General features: G+C 39.6%; 1 pseudogene and 3 gene segments (V, D, J or C); 3 read left to right on the top strand and 1 right to left on the bottom strand.

Annotated features, from left to right (window-relative positions):
* Positions 1-1,638: 1,638 nt before the first annotated feature.
* LOC125020325 lies at positions 1,639-6,167 on the top strand. The segment is given in 2 exon segments: positions 1,639-1,694; positions 5,836-6,167. Coding segments are annotated over 2 exon segments (384 nt in total).
* An 862-nt stretch (positions 6,168-7,029) lies between these two features.
* On the bottom strand, positions 7,030-8,988 carry LOC125020324 (annotated as a pseudogene).
* Positions 8,989-10,390: 1,402 nt separating this feature from the next.
* On the top strand, positions 10,391-11,184 carry LOC125020422. The segment is given in 2 exon segments: positions 10,391-10,616; positions 10,825-11,184. Coding segments are annotated over 2 exon segments (363 nt in total).
* Positions 11,185-14,246: 3,062 nt separating this feature from the next.
* Positions 14,247-14,934, top strand: LOC125020429. The segment is given in 2 exon segments: positions 14,247-14,420; positions 14,627-14,934. Coding segments are annotated over 2 exon segments (360 nt in total).
* The last annotated feature ends 1,074 nt before the right edge of the window (positions 14,935-16,008 follow it).

Below are 16,008 nucleotides of genomic sequence, written 5' to 3'. Positions count from 1 at the left end.
GCAAAAAGACTTTACAACTCCTCTACCTCTGTCAGACCCACCATCACAGAAATGCACTAATGTACCTGACACCTTTACAGTTCAAGTATATCTTGTTTAGTCAAGTACTTATATGCATATATCACACCTATACTATATATCATATCCTATCTTGTGTGTGTGTGTGTGTGTGTGTGTGTGTGTATATACACACATGGATTAATACATGTTTACATATCATATATTATATTTATGTACATATGCTCACCTTGCACATATGACACATTTCTGTGTATATTATTATTATTATTATTATTATTAGTATTAATTATTACATGCTGATGCTGATGCCATTATTAGTACCATATACTGTTATATACTGGTGTTATTATGTCTTCTTGTCATTATTATTATCATGATATAATATTATATTATATACTTTATATATTATACTACTATTATATACTGTTTAGTTACAATAACATCACCACTGCACCTTATCTACCTATGTATCTCGTATCTTGTGTTTTTTAAGTGTCCTTGTCCTATTCTGTGTTTTTATCTTTGCTTTTATTTTTATACCTCAGTATTTTATTCTATTGTATATTATTGTATTCAAATACCGAACTGCTATAAATAAAGTAATCTATCTAATTATCCATCCATCCATCCATCCATCCATCCATCCATCCATCCATCCATCCATCCATCCATCCATCCATCCATCCATCCATCCAGAAAAACCTTATGAGTGGTGATTAATCAGACCTGTTCACAAACTGTGAGAGAGTTCCTGTAATTGTATGTAGTAATGTTCAAAACCTAATGAGTTCATAGTTAATGTATCAATGATCACATTACAGCAGCCATACTACAACTCACCTGGTTTGGACACATCAAACTTTCAGGCAATGGCATATACTGATGTCCCATCCTGATAGGGTTGGACCCCCTGTTCAGCCTCTGCAGGGTCCAGGTATCACCTCATACTACCAGTAGTGACACTGACCCTAGCTAAATACAAAACTCTTCCTGTTTAGGAGTTCATCTTATTGCTGCCCCTCTAGTGGAGCTGTTGGTTATTAACACCAAAGCAGATGAAGCTGATTAACAACCTCCTCTACTACTATTTGACCACATCAATATTCCAGAGCTTTAATTGACTTCATGCTATACTCTGATTAAAAAGTGTTGATTTCATGTGTTTCAGCTGTGTAATTTCCATCGACAGTAGACATCCCAAAATAAATTAAGATGTTTTCATTTTACTCCTGTATAATTTGTCCTCGAATAAAGAACAGAATGAATCAATGTATCTCTCTCCCAACAATATGACTAGGGCAAACCTGAGGAGAGGAATCAAAGCTACAGAGGAGCATTTAAAAAATGTGTAGGACAATTTGACACATGACAACACACAGACTAAATGACAGAGAACACAACAAGATCAGCAACAACAAGAGAAGAGAGCTGATACTATGGTTCACACCAAATAAGTCCCTGTTGGAGTCACTCAGAGCATTTCCATAGAGAGTGACTTTGCATCAGCACTACCATGCTCCAGTGCTCTGGGAGAGTTTATAGTCCTGAGAGTTGAAGACTGGATGACTGACAGCTGTCCTTCATGACAACAGAAGCCACAGAAATCCTCCTCATCAAAAACATGACTTTGATCTGCGTCCTCATCTGGACTCTCCTCTGCTGCTGCTTCACAGGTAAAGTCCAGAGAATCAAACTCCTCTCCTCTATCAACATCCGTCCCTCTGAAATGAAGCCCACAAAACCATCAAGCTGCTTTATGTTTTTGTCTCTGTATCCTCAGAGTCCAGAGGCCAGGTAACAGTGACTCAGCCTGGATCAGTGAGGTCTGGTCTGGGAGGAACCGTCACCATCAGTTGTAGAACCAGTCAGAATCCAAGCTATTTACAATGGTACCAACAGAGAGATGGAGGAGCTCCTAAACTTCTCATTTACTCTACTAGCACTAGAGTGTCAGGGATTCCAGGTCGTTTTTCAGGCAGTGGATCAAACTCTGACTTCACTCTGACCATCAGTGGAGTCCAGACTGAAGATGCAGCAGTTTATTACTGTCAGAGTGAACACTGAATCAACAGTCAGTATGTGTGCACACAGTGAAAAAGCGTCGTACAAAAACCTCCCTCAGTCAGACTGAACAGAAACTGAAGTGACTGTTGCAGCTGGAAGCTACTGCAGAGACTGATACAGTTCACAGAACACTGATACATTCATTCTCCAGCTTTTCATTCTGTCCTTCACTTTCATAAATAATTCCTACTTTAGCCCAAATCTTTTCTAAACAAATCATCATATGTTGACAGTGAAACATCACATACGATTGATGAACAGTCAGAATATAGCTTCTTTTCTCACATATCCAACATCAACATCTAAAATATTGATGCTCACAAATATAGAAGTTCACACACTCTGACATATCCAACACTGAACAATGATTTACATCTCACTGTTTTTCCATCTCTCTTCATGTTTTTATAAGTTTAGTTCTTATCTGGTTTGCTGGTGATTAAAGCAAAGACAGAGCTGGACAGTAAATGTGACAAAGCTTGGTCATGAACTTTGACCTCAACTTCACCCTGAATCACAAGTGTCTCAACAACATCCAGAAAACATGACTAAAATCAGCATCAGGAATATTAAGGAGCAAAGATTAAAAAAAAGAAAAAAAAGAGAAAATCTGGGAGAGGAGTATTTTACAGCTTCATTCAACATTTTCATCTACAGATCCAGTCTCAGTTGTGTCTGTGAATTCTGAATATGTGAACATTTATTTCAGCTTCTTGTTGACTTTGAGTGTCACTGTGTTCACAATACTACAGTAAAAAGATAATAACAAAACTTGATAATGTCTCTAAAAAACACTGTTATTGTACTATCATCAGTTATTATAGAAGAGAAAATACAGACTTTCATCAAAAATATGATTCATGAACTAAGCTGGTGGACACAGGAGTGAACCACCACCTCACATCCTGAACACTGGACCACCGGACCAGTAGACTTCGTATGTGCAGACATGGGACTATGTGTCTGACGTGGTCGTCATCAGGGACCTGTCCTGGCTCCCTTCCTCTTCTTCCTCTACAATGATGACTTCAGACACCTCTAAACCAACTGTAATCTGCAGAAATACCCAGAGGACCATGCAGGCTTTGGCCTCATCTAGGCTGGAGAAGATGGAGTTGACACATGATCCATCAGAGACTTTCTAGTCTGGTGCCAGGAAAACTGTGTCCAGCTGAATGAAGCTGTAGGAGCCAATATGAGTTTTTGTTGATTATTTTGTTTTTTTTCCCAATATTGTGTTTGTGAGTAAATGTATGATGAGTGACTGGGTGTGTCAAGCCCCATCTGGTGGGCACCTGGAAGGAGGGTGGAGCCAGAGAGGAAGAGAAAGACATAAGACCCAGCAGGACAGCAGCCAGGTGTGGCTGGAATAGAGGCAACAGGTTCTTGATCGTGCTGGAACATGCTGGACCCATCTGGTGGACCTGAAATCCTGCCTGTTGTTATTTGCTATAATCAATTTCATGTACTTGCAATAAATGATCAGAAGTGACCGACCGGAACACTGTTACCTAGTCATCATTCAAACTGCACGTGTCAAACCTAAGTCAAACCCAGCCACTAAAATCTGAAATTGCGATTACAGAAGCTAAAACCAATTACCTGGTGGTGGATTTCTGCAGAAACAAACAATCACTACACTGGGGAACATCCAGGGAATGGACATAGAGATAGTGGACTCTAAGAAGTACCTGGGTGTTCATCTGAACACAAAACTAAACTGGACTGACCACACTGGTACACTTTAGAAGACAAAGAGCAGACTCTAGCTGCTAAGAACACTTAGGTCCTTGTAAAATCAAGGAGAACTATTGAGGTCCTTGTATGACTCTGTGCAAGCATCAGCCAAGATGGCTGATGCTTGGAGTGTGTAGACCACACACACCAGACAATGTCAAAACAAACTGTGACATTTGTAATATCTGTGCATTGAATCATTTTTACATGTCTTTAATTCACCCTTGTACACATGTGATTTCAGTTGTATTCCATTTTTGTTTTCTTGGACTTTTTTAATATTTACGTTTTTTTTTTTTTTACCTCTTGAGTGAAGTCTCTACTCTCTGCTGCAGAAACAGTGTGCGTTTCCCCACAGTGGGATGAATAAAAGATTGTCATGTGTTAAGAAGAGAAAAAGAAAAGTGCAAAAACTTTATATTTTAAGTACATTTTAAATGTTCTTCTCTTTCCTTGGATCACTGTTTATAGGCACTGATCACTGCAGACCAGGAACAACCCTCAAGAGCTGCAGTTCAGGAGATGTTCTGACCCAGTCATTGTTACGCCCTCTGCGTTTTCACTGGCTATACAGGTGTGTTTGGCCTGTGCCTAATCACCTTAATCAGCCACACCTGAGAAGACTGACTAAAAGGCCTGCTGAAGAGGCCTGGGGGATGACTTTTCCACTGCAGAAGCTCAGCATGGCTCACCTGTTTTTCTGTCCCTTCTTGTAAAATAAATACTTTTTGAAACTCCATCATGTGTCTCCACTTTTATGTTGCGCCTCTGGAGCCGGGATGTAATAGTCATCTAGACATCACATTCTAGTTCTTGTCAAAGTCAAATCCTTCCACTGGAACTCTAGCATCAATATAGTACATCATGAAAATGTCACACCGTGGTGAGGGCGTCTTGTCTTGGGGTTGTTCTGTCCTGTCATTTCCTGTTTTATTTTGAAAAGTAACGCTCCTCTCGTTTCAGGCCACTTGCCCTTCCTCATGTGTCACAAGTCTGATTGTCTTCCCTGATTCCTGATTGTGTCCACCTGTCCCCTATTTCCCTCCATGTGTTTAAGTAGTCTGCGTTCCCCTTGTCTTGTGCCAGAGTGTTGTCGTCGTCAACTTGTTCTCGTGCCTTGCTTCATGTTTTCAACCAAAGTATTTCCAAGTAAGCCTGTGAATCCTCTCGGAGAGATAGTTTTTGTTTGTCTAGTCTTTTCTTAGTTATTTCCTCAGTTCTGAGGTTTTCCTCCATTCGGAGTGTTTTGTGTTTATTTAGTGATTTGTTTCTTCGATTTGTATTTCCTCCTTTTGGAGAGTTTTTGTTTTCTCTGATTAGATTTACGTCCAGGAATTTTTGTGGCCATTTGTTTGTCCCTCTGTGAGGGATCTCTGAACATTCCAATTAAAGCCCCTTTGTCATCTCTGCATACTGAGTCCTGAGTTCTGCTTCGAGTCCCGGCCTGACAGAAAACCTTTCAGTGGTTTTAAGTTGACTCAATAAAACGAATGAAATTTCGTTAACTTAGTCGACTAAAAAAAACACGATGAAATGAAAAATAAATCGGTCTCTTTGTAAAAACCAGATTGATAATAAAATGAATCATCATTTCAGATTTGTCTTTGAAGAAAAATATCAGCACCACATGATAATAAACTGTGTTAGATATAATTTATTTACAGATTATTTAAAACATCATCACTGACACATTTTAATAAAGACTCAGAGCATTTCCATAGAGAGTGACTTTGCATCAGCAGCACCATGCTCCAGTGCTCTGGGAGAGTTTATAGTCCTGAGAGTTGAAGACTGGATGACTGACAGCTGTCCTTCATGACAACAGAAGCCACAGAAATCCTCCTCATCAAAAACATGACTTTGATCTGCGTCCTCATCTGGACTCTCCTCTGCTGCTGCTTCATAGGTAAAGTCCAGAGAATCAAACTCCTCTCCTCTATCAACATCTATCCATCTGAAATGAAGCCCACAAAATCATCAAGCTGCTTTATGTTTTTGTCTCTGTATCCTCAGAGTCCAGAGGCCAGTACACAGTGACTCAGCCTGGATCAGTGAGGTCTGGTCTGGGAGGAACCGTCACCATCAGTTGTAGAACCAGTCAGGATGTTTATGTTGACAGCTCCAACCACTATTTAGCCTGGTACCAACAGAGAGATGGAGGAGTTCCTAAACTTCTCGTGTATCTTGCTAACAGTAGAGCATCAGGGATTCCAGGTCGTTTTTCAGGTAGTGGATCAAACTCTGTCTTCACTCTGACCATCAGTGGAGTCCAGACTGAAGATGCAGCAGTTTATTACTGTCAGAGTTTTCACTATCCCAACAGTCAGTATGTGTTCACACAGTGAAAAAGCGTCGTACAAAAACCTACCTCAGTCAAACTGAACAGAAACTGAAGTGACTGTTGCAGCTGGAAGCTACTGCAGAGACTGATACAGTTCACTGAACACACAAACCAGATTTTGGTTAAAAACTTGATAAATATCATAGAGTCCTGTTCATACATTTGATTTAATGGTGACAGTTAAAAAGAAAAACATCTAAAACACATTTATTCATTAATTGTCAAAGTGTGTGTTGTCATGGACAGTAGCAGATGTCTCTACTCATTATTAGTCTCTAATAGACAATTAGTTCAGATTAGCTTTCAGTTTATCACATCACTTCATCATTGTAATGAAGTAAAACCTGAAAGAGTTAGAATGTTTCAGTCACTATTAATGAATGAAAACGTAAATTTATAGAGAAAAACTGAAAGTTATCAAATGAAACCTTAATTTATAATTACTAAATTTATCCAAAATGAGAAGCAAAATGCACATTCAGTGCACACATGAACACATCAGACAGTCTAAAAACTGAATGTGGCTGATATACGCACTCCCTGTCCAGTTCATTAGGTACCAGTTAAGCCATTCTGATCAAAATGATGTTGAGTTGTTGTAGAAACAGTAACACAAAGGTGGTGATTGACCTGGATTGTCATTGTGATGCTGTTAAACTGGATTGAATTCGTTCAGATTGATTGAGACTAGAATGAATATCTGGACGTTCACTTTGTTTCAGTGAGTTTATCAACAGGATTCTGAATAGAGATAGAAATGATGGAACCTTACACTTCCTTTACTCAGTCACAAACTGTTTGATCATCTCAGTTTTTCTCCTCGTCACTGAGAGAAAATGATTGAAAAGAGTCGACATGAGAAGAAGTGAGTTGATGAGCAGATCTTTATTATTTAGAAGCAGTGAAACAACATTGAAACACAGCAAGAAGCCAGTAAATCCTGTTATTGGAAGATGTGAAAGAAAAGCCAGAGAGCAGAGAGAGAGTGAAAGCAGTGTGAGAGTCCCAGTGAGTCAGGTCAGGACTGGGAACACTGGTCTCTCCTCAGTGTCTCTGAGAGCGGAGTCTGGGAGCCCTGGCTGGCCTCACAGGTCACAGAGACCACCTTCCTCCACTGGTCTGCAGGGAGCCTCAGGGTGCTGCTCCAGCTGTAGTGGCCGTCCTTCTGCAGCACCCCGGGCTCCTGCTCTGCTCCCCGTTGCTGATGCTGCTGCTGCCGTCCACCTTCCAGGACAGACTCCAGTCTGAGGGGAAGCCCTTGTTGGCCAGGCACATGAGCGTGGCCTTCCCCTGGTCCAGCTCCTCCACGGAGGGAGGCAGCACCGTCAGCGAGGGACGGACATCACCTAGGAGGACAGGGAGCACACAGCTGTCAATCAAACAGCAGACACTTGGACACTTTTATTGTGAGAGAGTTGGACAAGCTTCTGTCAGATGCTTTTTCTGCTCCACCACTCATTCACTCACACATTGTTTCACTTCCCTTTCAGAAAGCTCTCATGCATATCAGCACAGAGACAATCATCATCCACTTTGTCCTGAAATATGTCCAACTACACTGGAAACTAAACAAGCACATGTCTCAACATTTCCAAGAAAACTTTGGCTTCAACATCATCAGCATGTCAACCATACATGACTTTAAAGGATTTAGTGGAAACAAGCAGAGAAAAGCAGCTCACTGCCACAAAATGATCTTCGTGATTTAACAAACTGTCGACATGATTTCAAAGTCAACATGAAATAAAAAGACATTTACAAATCCCCATCTTTATCTTCACTCTGTCCAGTTTGACTTGAAGAATGTCAGATTGAATCCATCCTAACAATAGTTATTTTTATGTCACATTAGAAACTGATCATAGGAGGAATCAACTTTGATCCTTTCTACACTTCAAGCTTTGAAATTTCACTTTGACACAAACGTGAAAATCAAACGTGATCAAAGCTGATCTGAGTTAGCCTCCATGAGGAGAGAGAAACACATCAAGACTAAAAAAGATGAATCTACAATCTAGTATTTAGTATTAAATACAGTAGAAACTTACTTCCAACTTCCAGTCTGGTTCCTCCACCGAACGTCAACCACAGTGATACAAACTCATTGCGGCGCCGTACAAAAACCTCTGACTGTAGAGAGACACGGCTCTCTGACTCTGTCAGACTGAACAAAACCCTACAAGCCCTCAAAATTCAACTTCACCATTAAAACCACAAAGAAGGATTTATCCTCTGAACCACACTAATGTTTTAGATTCATTGATGTAAGTTTGAAATATCTGACATCAACTTTATGTCTTGTTGCAGACATAGAAATATAACAATATTACATTGAAAGATATTTAGTTTTCCTGAACAAAAAGTCAAGGAAATAAAAAGAGAGAATAACTCCAAAAATAAAACAGATTTAAGTTTGACTTACTTCCAACTTCCAGTCTGGTTCCTCCACCGAACGTGTACCACAGTGATACAAACTCATTGAGGCGCCGTACAAAAACCTCTGACTGTAGAGAGACACGGCTCTCTGACTCTGAAACAAACAAACTCAATAAACTCATAGTCAGATCACACAGTTTATGACATTAGTGGTTAAAATGTTGAAAACAGATTCACATCATTTGGATTATTTTATTTATTGTGAAAGTTAATTGATACAATCACTATTATAATATTGTTAAGGCAAGTAAATGATAATATTTAATAGAAAAGGTCTTTATTTAATCTTTCCAATATGAATAAGTATCAAACATATGTCTATCTGAGATTATAATAAATCTGATGATTAAAATACTAATTTAATTTGACTCCAAGTGTTACGCTGACATCTGTATGAAGAGAATTATTAAAAATATATCATTTATTTCAGTCGACCTCAAGTCAGAGACAAACAAATGAACACTGACACATTTCTGATCAATATCCAAGAATGAAGTGATTGATTCATTGATCAACATCATGATCAGAGTGATCCAAGTCCCTGTTGGAGTGACTCAGAGCATTTCCATAGAGAGTGACTTTGCATCAGCAGCACCATGCTCCAGTGCTCTGGGAGAGTTTATAGTCCTGAGAGTTGAAGACTGGATGACTGACAGCTGTCCTTCATGACAACAGAAGCCACAGAAATCCTCCTCATCAAAAACATGACTTTGATCTGCGTCCTCATCTGGACTCTCCTCTGCTGCTGCTTCACAGGTAAAGTCCAGAGAATCAAACTCCTCTCCTCTATCAACATCCGTCCCTCTGAAATGAAGCCCACAAAACCATCAAGCTGCTTTATGTTTTTGTCTCTGTATCCTCAGAGTCCAGAGGCCAGGTCACAGTGACTCAGCCTGGATCAGTGAGGTGTGGTCTGGGAGGAACTGTCACCATCAACTGTAGAACCAGTCAGAATGTTTATTACTACAGCGACTATTACAGCACCTACCACTATTTAGCCTGGTACCAACAGAGAGATGGAGGAGTTCCTAAACGTCTAATTTATTATACTAGTACTAGAGCATCAGGGATTCCACATCGTTTTTCAGGCAGTGGATCAAACTCTGATTTCACTCTGACCATCAGTGGAGTCCAGACTGAAGATGCAGCAGTTTATTACTGTCAGAGTCTTCACAATCCCAACAGTCAGTATGTGTTCACACAGTGAAAAAGCGTTGTACAAAAACTTCGTTCAGTCAGACAGAACAGAAACTGAAGTGACTGTTGCAGCTGGAAGCTACTGCAGAGACTGATACAGTTCACTGAACACACAAACCAAACGTTGGTTAAAAACTACATACACACCATACACTGCATTTTTCAAGATAGAATTTATTATAAGTCAGTAATAAGTGACTTATCATAGAGAGTTTATTTTTCCGGTGTCAAATTTTATTATTTCCATTTCATATCCACCAAATCTCAGGCAGTTATTAATCACATGCACGGTGGATTTTCTGACGCTTACTCCTTTTTAACTGTCATCCAGAAATAAATAAATTATGACCTTTGACCTCAGCTTTATACTGGATCACAGTTTTCTCTCTTAAATCTCATCAAAAGTAAAAATCAAGACACAGATCAACATCATATATGTTTGTGATCAATAATCATCCAGTCATTAATATTAATTTCACGAAGAATAATCACAAAGAGAATCTTCCAGAACCAAGCTGTCCACAAGTCACTGGATCAGTTTCCTAACACACCATCAATATCCTCCACATGTCATGATGTGAATATGTAAATATGTGGAGTATTAACAGTGAGAGGGAAACAGCATGATGCCATGTGTTGTCCAGCTGCAGCTGACTGACTCTGTGTGTTTGCATATGTGTCCTGCCTCTCTGCTCCCAGCCGTTAAGAGGCCAGTGTTGATCAGTGGCTGTCCAGGCCTTTCACAGCCACTGACACGCCGGCAGCACAATGATGATGTCACTGACTCTACTGCTGGCCACCCTGGGGCTCCTTGTTCAGGGTGAGACTCTCTGCTGAAAACTTTGCTGCTTGCTTTGATGCAACCAGGTTGAGCACAATGATGGAGAAACACTGAAGCAAGCAGCATTCATCTTCTTCCATCTATTCTCCATCTTCAACAAATCATCCTCTTCTGTTTGGATCTTCATCATCTTTCTCCAAGCTGGATTTGTCTCAATAACTCTTCTCCTCTTGTTCATCTTTTCCAGGTTCATCAGGAGAAATCGTCCTGACTCAGTCTCCTGGATCTCAGTCTGTTCTTCCAGGACAGTCTGTCTCCATCACATGTAGATCCAGTTCAAGTATCAGTAACTACCTCCACTGGTACCTTCAGAAATCTGGAGAAGCTCCTAAACTTCTTGTTTATTATGCTACAACTCGTCATTCTGGAGTTTCTGATCGTTTCAGTGGAAGTGGATCTGGGTCTGACTTCACTTTGACCATCAGTAGAGTTCAGACTGAAGATTCAGGAGTTTATTATTGTTCTCAGAGTGGTCACAGCTTCCCGTTCACACAGTGAAAACCCGTCGTACAAAAACCTCCCTCAGCTGAAGAGGAACTGATCAACAGCTGCAACGAAACCAAACCAACAGAGGTTTGAAAAATACAAATATAAATCATAAAATGACACAAACCTCAATCATATTTTAAATATTTTTTACAATACTTTTAATGTTGTTATGAACATATTAATTCTAGTTTTAGACATGACTGCTTTTCATCTATTTTTCTTTTATTATTGTTTCTTCACCACAAGTGCAATAATTCTAGTGCAATAAGCTAATGTGTACTTTTAAATTTACTTATATATTTCTTTATTTTTTTACTTTTACAAAGTGTTTATGTTTTGTAGAATAATAGTTTTAATATTCAAAATGTTTACCTGTATTTTTAAACACTTTTTGTACCTGTGCAAATGGAAATAAATTCTATTCTATTCTATTCTATTCTATTCTATTCTATTCTATTCTATTCTATTCTATTCTATTCTATTCATCTCACTTTAACAAATGAAAACGTTACTGTAACAATGTTCATGTTGTTTGTGGCTCTGGTCGTGTTCATCCTGTTCCTCCGTGGACAAAGGACCAGATACTGGTCCTGCTGATGGGTGGAGGACCTTCTACAGTCCTGTCCAGCTCTCTTAGAGGAACTGTCTGTCTCCTGGAATATCCTCCATGCTCTTGAGACTGTGCTGGGACACATCAAACCTTCAGAAAACTCTGACACTGACTCTTGTTTCTCTCTTGCTTTGCTGAAAACAACACATGAATTCATTATTTGACCTTAAACTGAATTTATGATCTTTCACACCATTGATCCCATATTTTCCAAAAAGAAAAAAAAAATGCTTTCGATTCTAATGTCTAAATGATGGTATGTAGTAATGTTCAAAACCAAATGGGTTGATAGTTAATGAACCAATGATCACATTACAGCAGTCATACTACAACTCATTTGGTTTGGACACATCAAACCTTCAGACAACGGCATGTACTGATATCCCATCCTGACAGAGTTGGACCCCCTGTTCAGCCTCTGTAGGGTCCAGGTATCACCTCATACTACCAGTAGTGACACTGACACTAGATAAATACAAAACTCTTCCTGTTTAGGAGTTCATCTTATTGCTGCCCCTCCAGTGGCAGATGAAGCTAATTAACAACCTCCTCTACCACTGAACTGACTACATCAATATCTAGCTGACACTATGGTTCACACCAAATAAGTCCCTGTTGGAGTCACAAATCCTAAGGTTATGACTCATGTTATGATCATGACTCAGTATGACTCAAAGGACCTCTGAGAGACTGGACGGACTGGTTGAGAAGGCTGGGTCTTTGATTGGCAGGAAGCTGGACTCACTGGGGACTATTGTTGAGAGGGGCACATGCAACACAGCACCGTCCATCCTGGACAACATCAGCCCCCCACCCCTTCATGACATTCTGGAGGGGCAGAGATGCAGCAATAGTGGGAGACTTCTCTCACTACACTACAGGACTGAGAGGTTCAGGAGGTCCTTTGTCCACACAGTCATCAGACTGTACAGCACCACTGATTAAATGTTTAAATCCTCCCTTATAATAAAAAAAAAAATAGTGAAGATTTCAGGTCAACTGTACATAGTTCTGAACAACCACTACTCAGCAGTTTTGCACAGACATACATGTTAATACAGTCTGATATATATTACCACTCTTCGTTTTCCTTTTCCTCTTACTGGTGCTGTTACTTATGTTGATTTTCTGTTCAATTCTAAAGCCTCACAGTTAAGCAAATTTACATTACACCTGACCATAAAACTATAAAAATGGAGAAATAAACGAGAAGAGAGTCAGAGCATTTCCATAGAGAGTGACTTTGCATCAGCAGCACCATGCTCCAGTGCTCTGGGAGAGTTTATAGTCCTGAGAGTTGAAGACTGGATGACTGTCAGCTGTCCTTCATGACAACAGAAGCCACAGAAATCCTCCTCATCAAAAACATGACTTTGATCTGCGTCCTCATCTGGACTCTCCTCTGCTGCTGCTTCACAGGTAAAGTCCAGACAATCAAACTCCTCTCCTCTATCAACATCCATCCCTCTGAAATGAAGCCCACAAAACCATCAAGCTGCTTTATGTTTTTGTCTCTGTATCCTCAGAGTCCAGAGGCCAGGTCACAGTGACTCAGCCTGGATCAGTGAGGTCTGGTCTGGGAGGAACCGTCACCATCAACTGTAGAACCAGTCAGAATGTTTATGTTAGCAATAACTACCACTGTTTAGCCTGGTACCAACAGAGAGATGGAGGAGTTCCTAAACTTCTCATTTATTATACTAGCACTAGAGCATCAGGGATTCCAGATCGTTTTTCAGGCAGTGGATCAAACTCTGACTTCACTCTGACCATCAGTGGAGTCCAGACTGAAGATGCAGCAGTTTATTACTGTCAGAGTTTTCACTATCCCAATAGTCAGCATGTGTTCACACAGTGAAAAAGCGTTATACAAAAACCTCCCTCAGTCAGACTGAACAGAAGCTGAAGTGACTGTTGCAGCTGGAAGCTACTGCAGAGACTGATACAGTTCACTGAACACACAAACCAGACGTTAGTTTAAAGTTCATTCAGATCATACACTGCATGTTAATGACATAATTTATCATAAGTCACAAAAGCAGTGACTTAAAATATTGAACAATGATAGAGAGGCTATTTTTTCAGTGTCAAATTTTATTATTTCCATTTTATATCCACCAAATCTCAGGCAGGTATTAATTACATGCAAATTCAAGGTGGATTTTCTGACGCTGACTCCTTTTTAACTGTCATCCAGAAATAAATTAATTATGACCTTTGACCTCAGCTTCATACTGGATCATAGTTTTCTCTCTTAAATCTCATCAAAAGTAAAAATGAAGACACAGATCAACATCATAAATGTTTGTGATCAATATTCATCAGTCATTAATATTAATTTCACTAAGAATAATCACAAAGAGAATCTTCCAGAACCAAACTGTCCACAAGTCACTGGATCAGTTTCCTAGTAGACCATCAATATCCTCCACATGTCATGATGTGAATATGTAAATATGTGGAGTATTAACAGTGAGAGGGAACAGCATGATGCCATGTGTTGTCCAGCTGCAGCTGACTGACTCTGTGTGTTTGCATATGTGTCCTGCCTCTCTGCTCCCAGCCGTTAAGAGGCCAGTGTTGATCAGTGGCTGTCCAGGCCTTTCAGAGCCACTGACACGCCGGCAGCACAATGATGATGTCACTGACTCTACTGCTGGCCACCCTGGGGCTCCTTGTTCAGGGTGAGACTCTCTGCTGAAAACTTTGCTGCTTCAGGATGCAACCAGGTTGAGCACAATGATGGAGAAACACTGAAGCAAGCAGCATTCATCTTCTTCCATCTATTCTCCAACTTCAACAAATTATCCTCTTCTGTTTGGATCTTCATCATCTTTCTCCAAGCTGGATTTGTCTCAATAACTCTTCACCTCTTTTTCATCTTTTCCAGGTTCATCAGGAGAAATCCTCCTGACTCAGTCTCCTGGATCTCAGTCTGTTCTTCCAGGACAGTCTGTCTTCATCACATGTAGATCCAGTTCAAGTGTCAGTAGCAACCTCCACTGGTACCTTCAGAAACCTGGAGAAGCTCCTAAACTACTGATTAGTTATGCTTCAACTCGTCAGTCTGGAGTTTCAGATCGTTTCAGTGGAAGTGGATATGATACTGACTTCACTTTGACCATCAGTAGAGTTCAGACTGAATATTCAGGAGTTTATTATTGTCAGCAGGACGAAGCCTTCCCACTCACACAGTGAAAACGCGTCGTACAAAAACCTCCCTCAGCTGAAGAGGAACTGATCAACAGCTGTTGTCAGCACAGACCCTTCAACAGTCTGACAGTGGATTCTATGTAACTGCATCCTGTAATGAAACAGAACAAATATGAGCAAAGTGCTCAAAGTGAAAACACACTATTTTTTCATTTTAGTCACAATTTTTATTTACATATTTTACAAAATAATTTTTCAATTTATTCAACTTATTTTTAAAAATTAATCTTGAATTTAATGGCAAGTTTTGCTCTAGAGATCTAGAGATATACGACTAATGAAACATCAAATATATAAATAAATAAATTAAATATTTGTCAACATTGTAGATTTTCTACATTTACACTTTTTGAACATTTCAACACATTTCAACATTAAGAGGTCACACTATTGACACAACTCATCAACAAGATGGTTATAAGTCATTGTACTTGAAATACTGATGAAACTGATCAATTTTTGATCATTATATTAATTCTTTAAAAACTGAGATTATTATCTATTATACTTTGTCTTATATTAGTTTTTTTTAAACAATACATTACATGAACCTTTATTCTTATTCATATATTGAGGTTAAAATTACAAACTGACTTAAGACTTTTTAAACGTTATGCAACTAAATGTTTGTTCTGCAGTAACATGAACCAAAATGATGGATGACAAACTCTTTATTTAAATGAAATCATCTGAAGTAAAACAATCAATAAAAAGAGGAGCCTCTCCAGGATCAGTGATTTTTCCATGACTTTCATCCAAGATGTGATTCAGAGACGATGATCAGTCAGAGGAGGAAACTACTCAAAGGCTCAAGTAACACTAAAGAATATTGTTGGAGCTCTGGACACTAGGAGGAAGACCACGTAGCAGAGTGGTGAAGACAAGACCAAGACCATATACACAAGGATGAGACACATTAGGGAGGGACAGGTAATCAGCTGGAGACACACGAGGGTGGAGGAGAAGACAAGACACCTGGAACCAGAGGAGAGAATTCACAATCAAACAGGAAGTGGAGAACAGATTGATTTGGAGCAGGTGATGATGTTCCACTGACTC

This window comes from Mugil cephalus, chromosome 14, assembly GCF_022458985.1.
Source record: "Mugil cephalus isolate CIBA_MC_2020 chromosome 14, CIBA_Mcephalus_1.1, whole genome shotgun sequence".
Lineage (NCBI taxonomy): Eukaryota > Metazoa > Chordata > Actinopteri > Mugiliformes > Mugilidae > Mugil > Mugil cephalus.
This window is presented reverse-complemented; position numbering and strand designations above follow the sequence as displayed.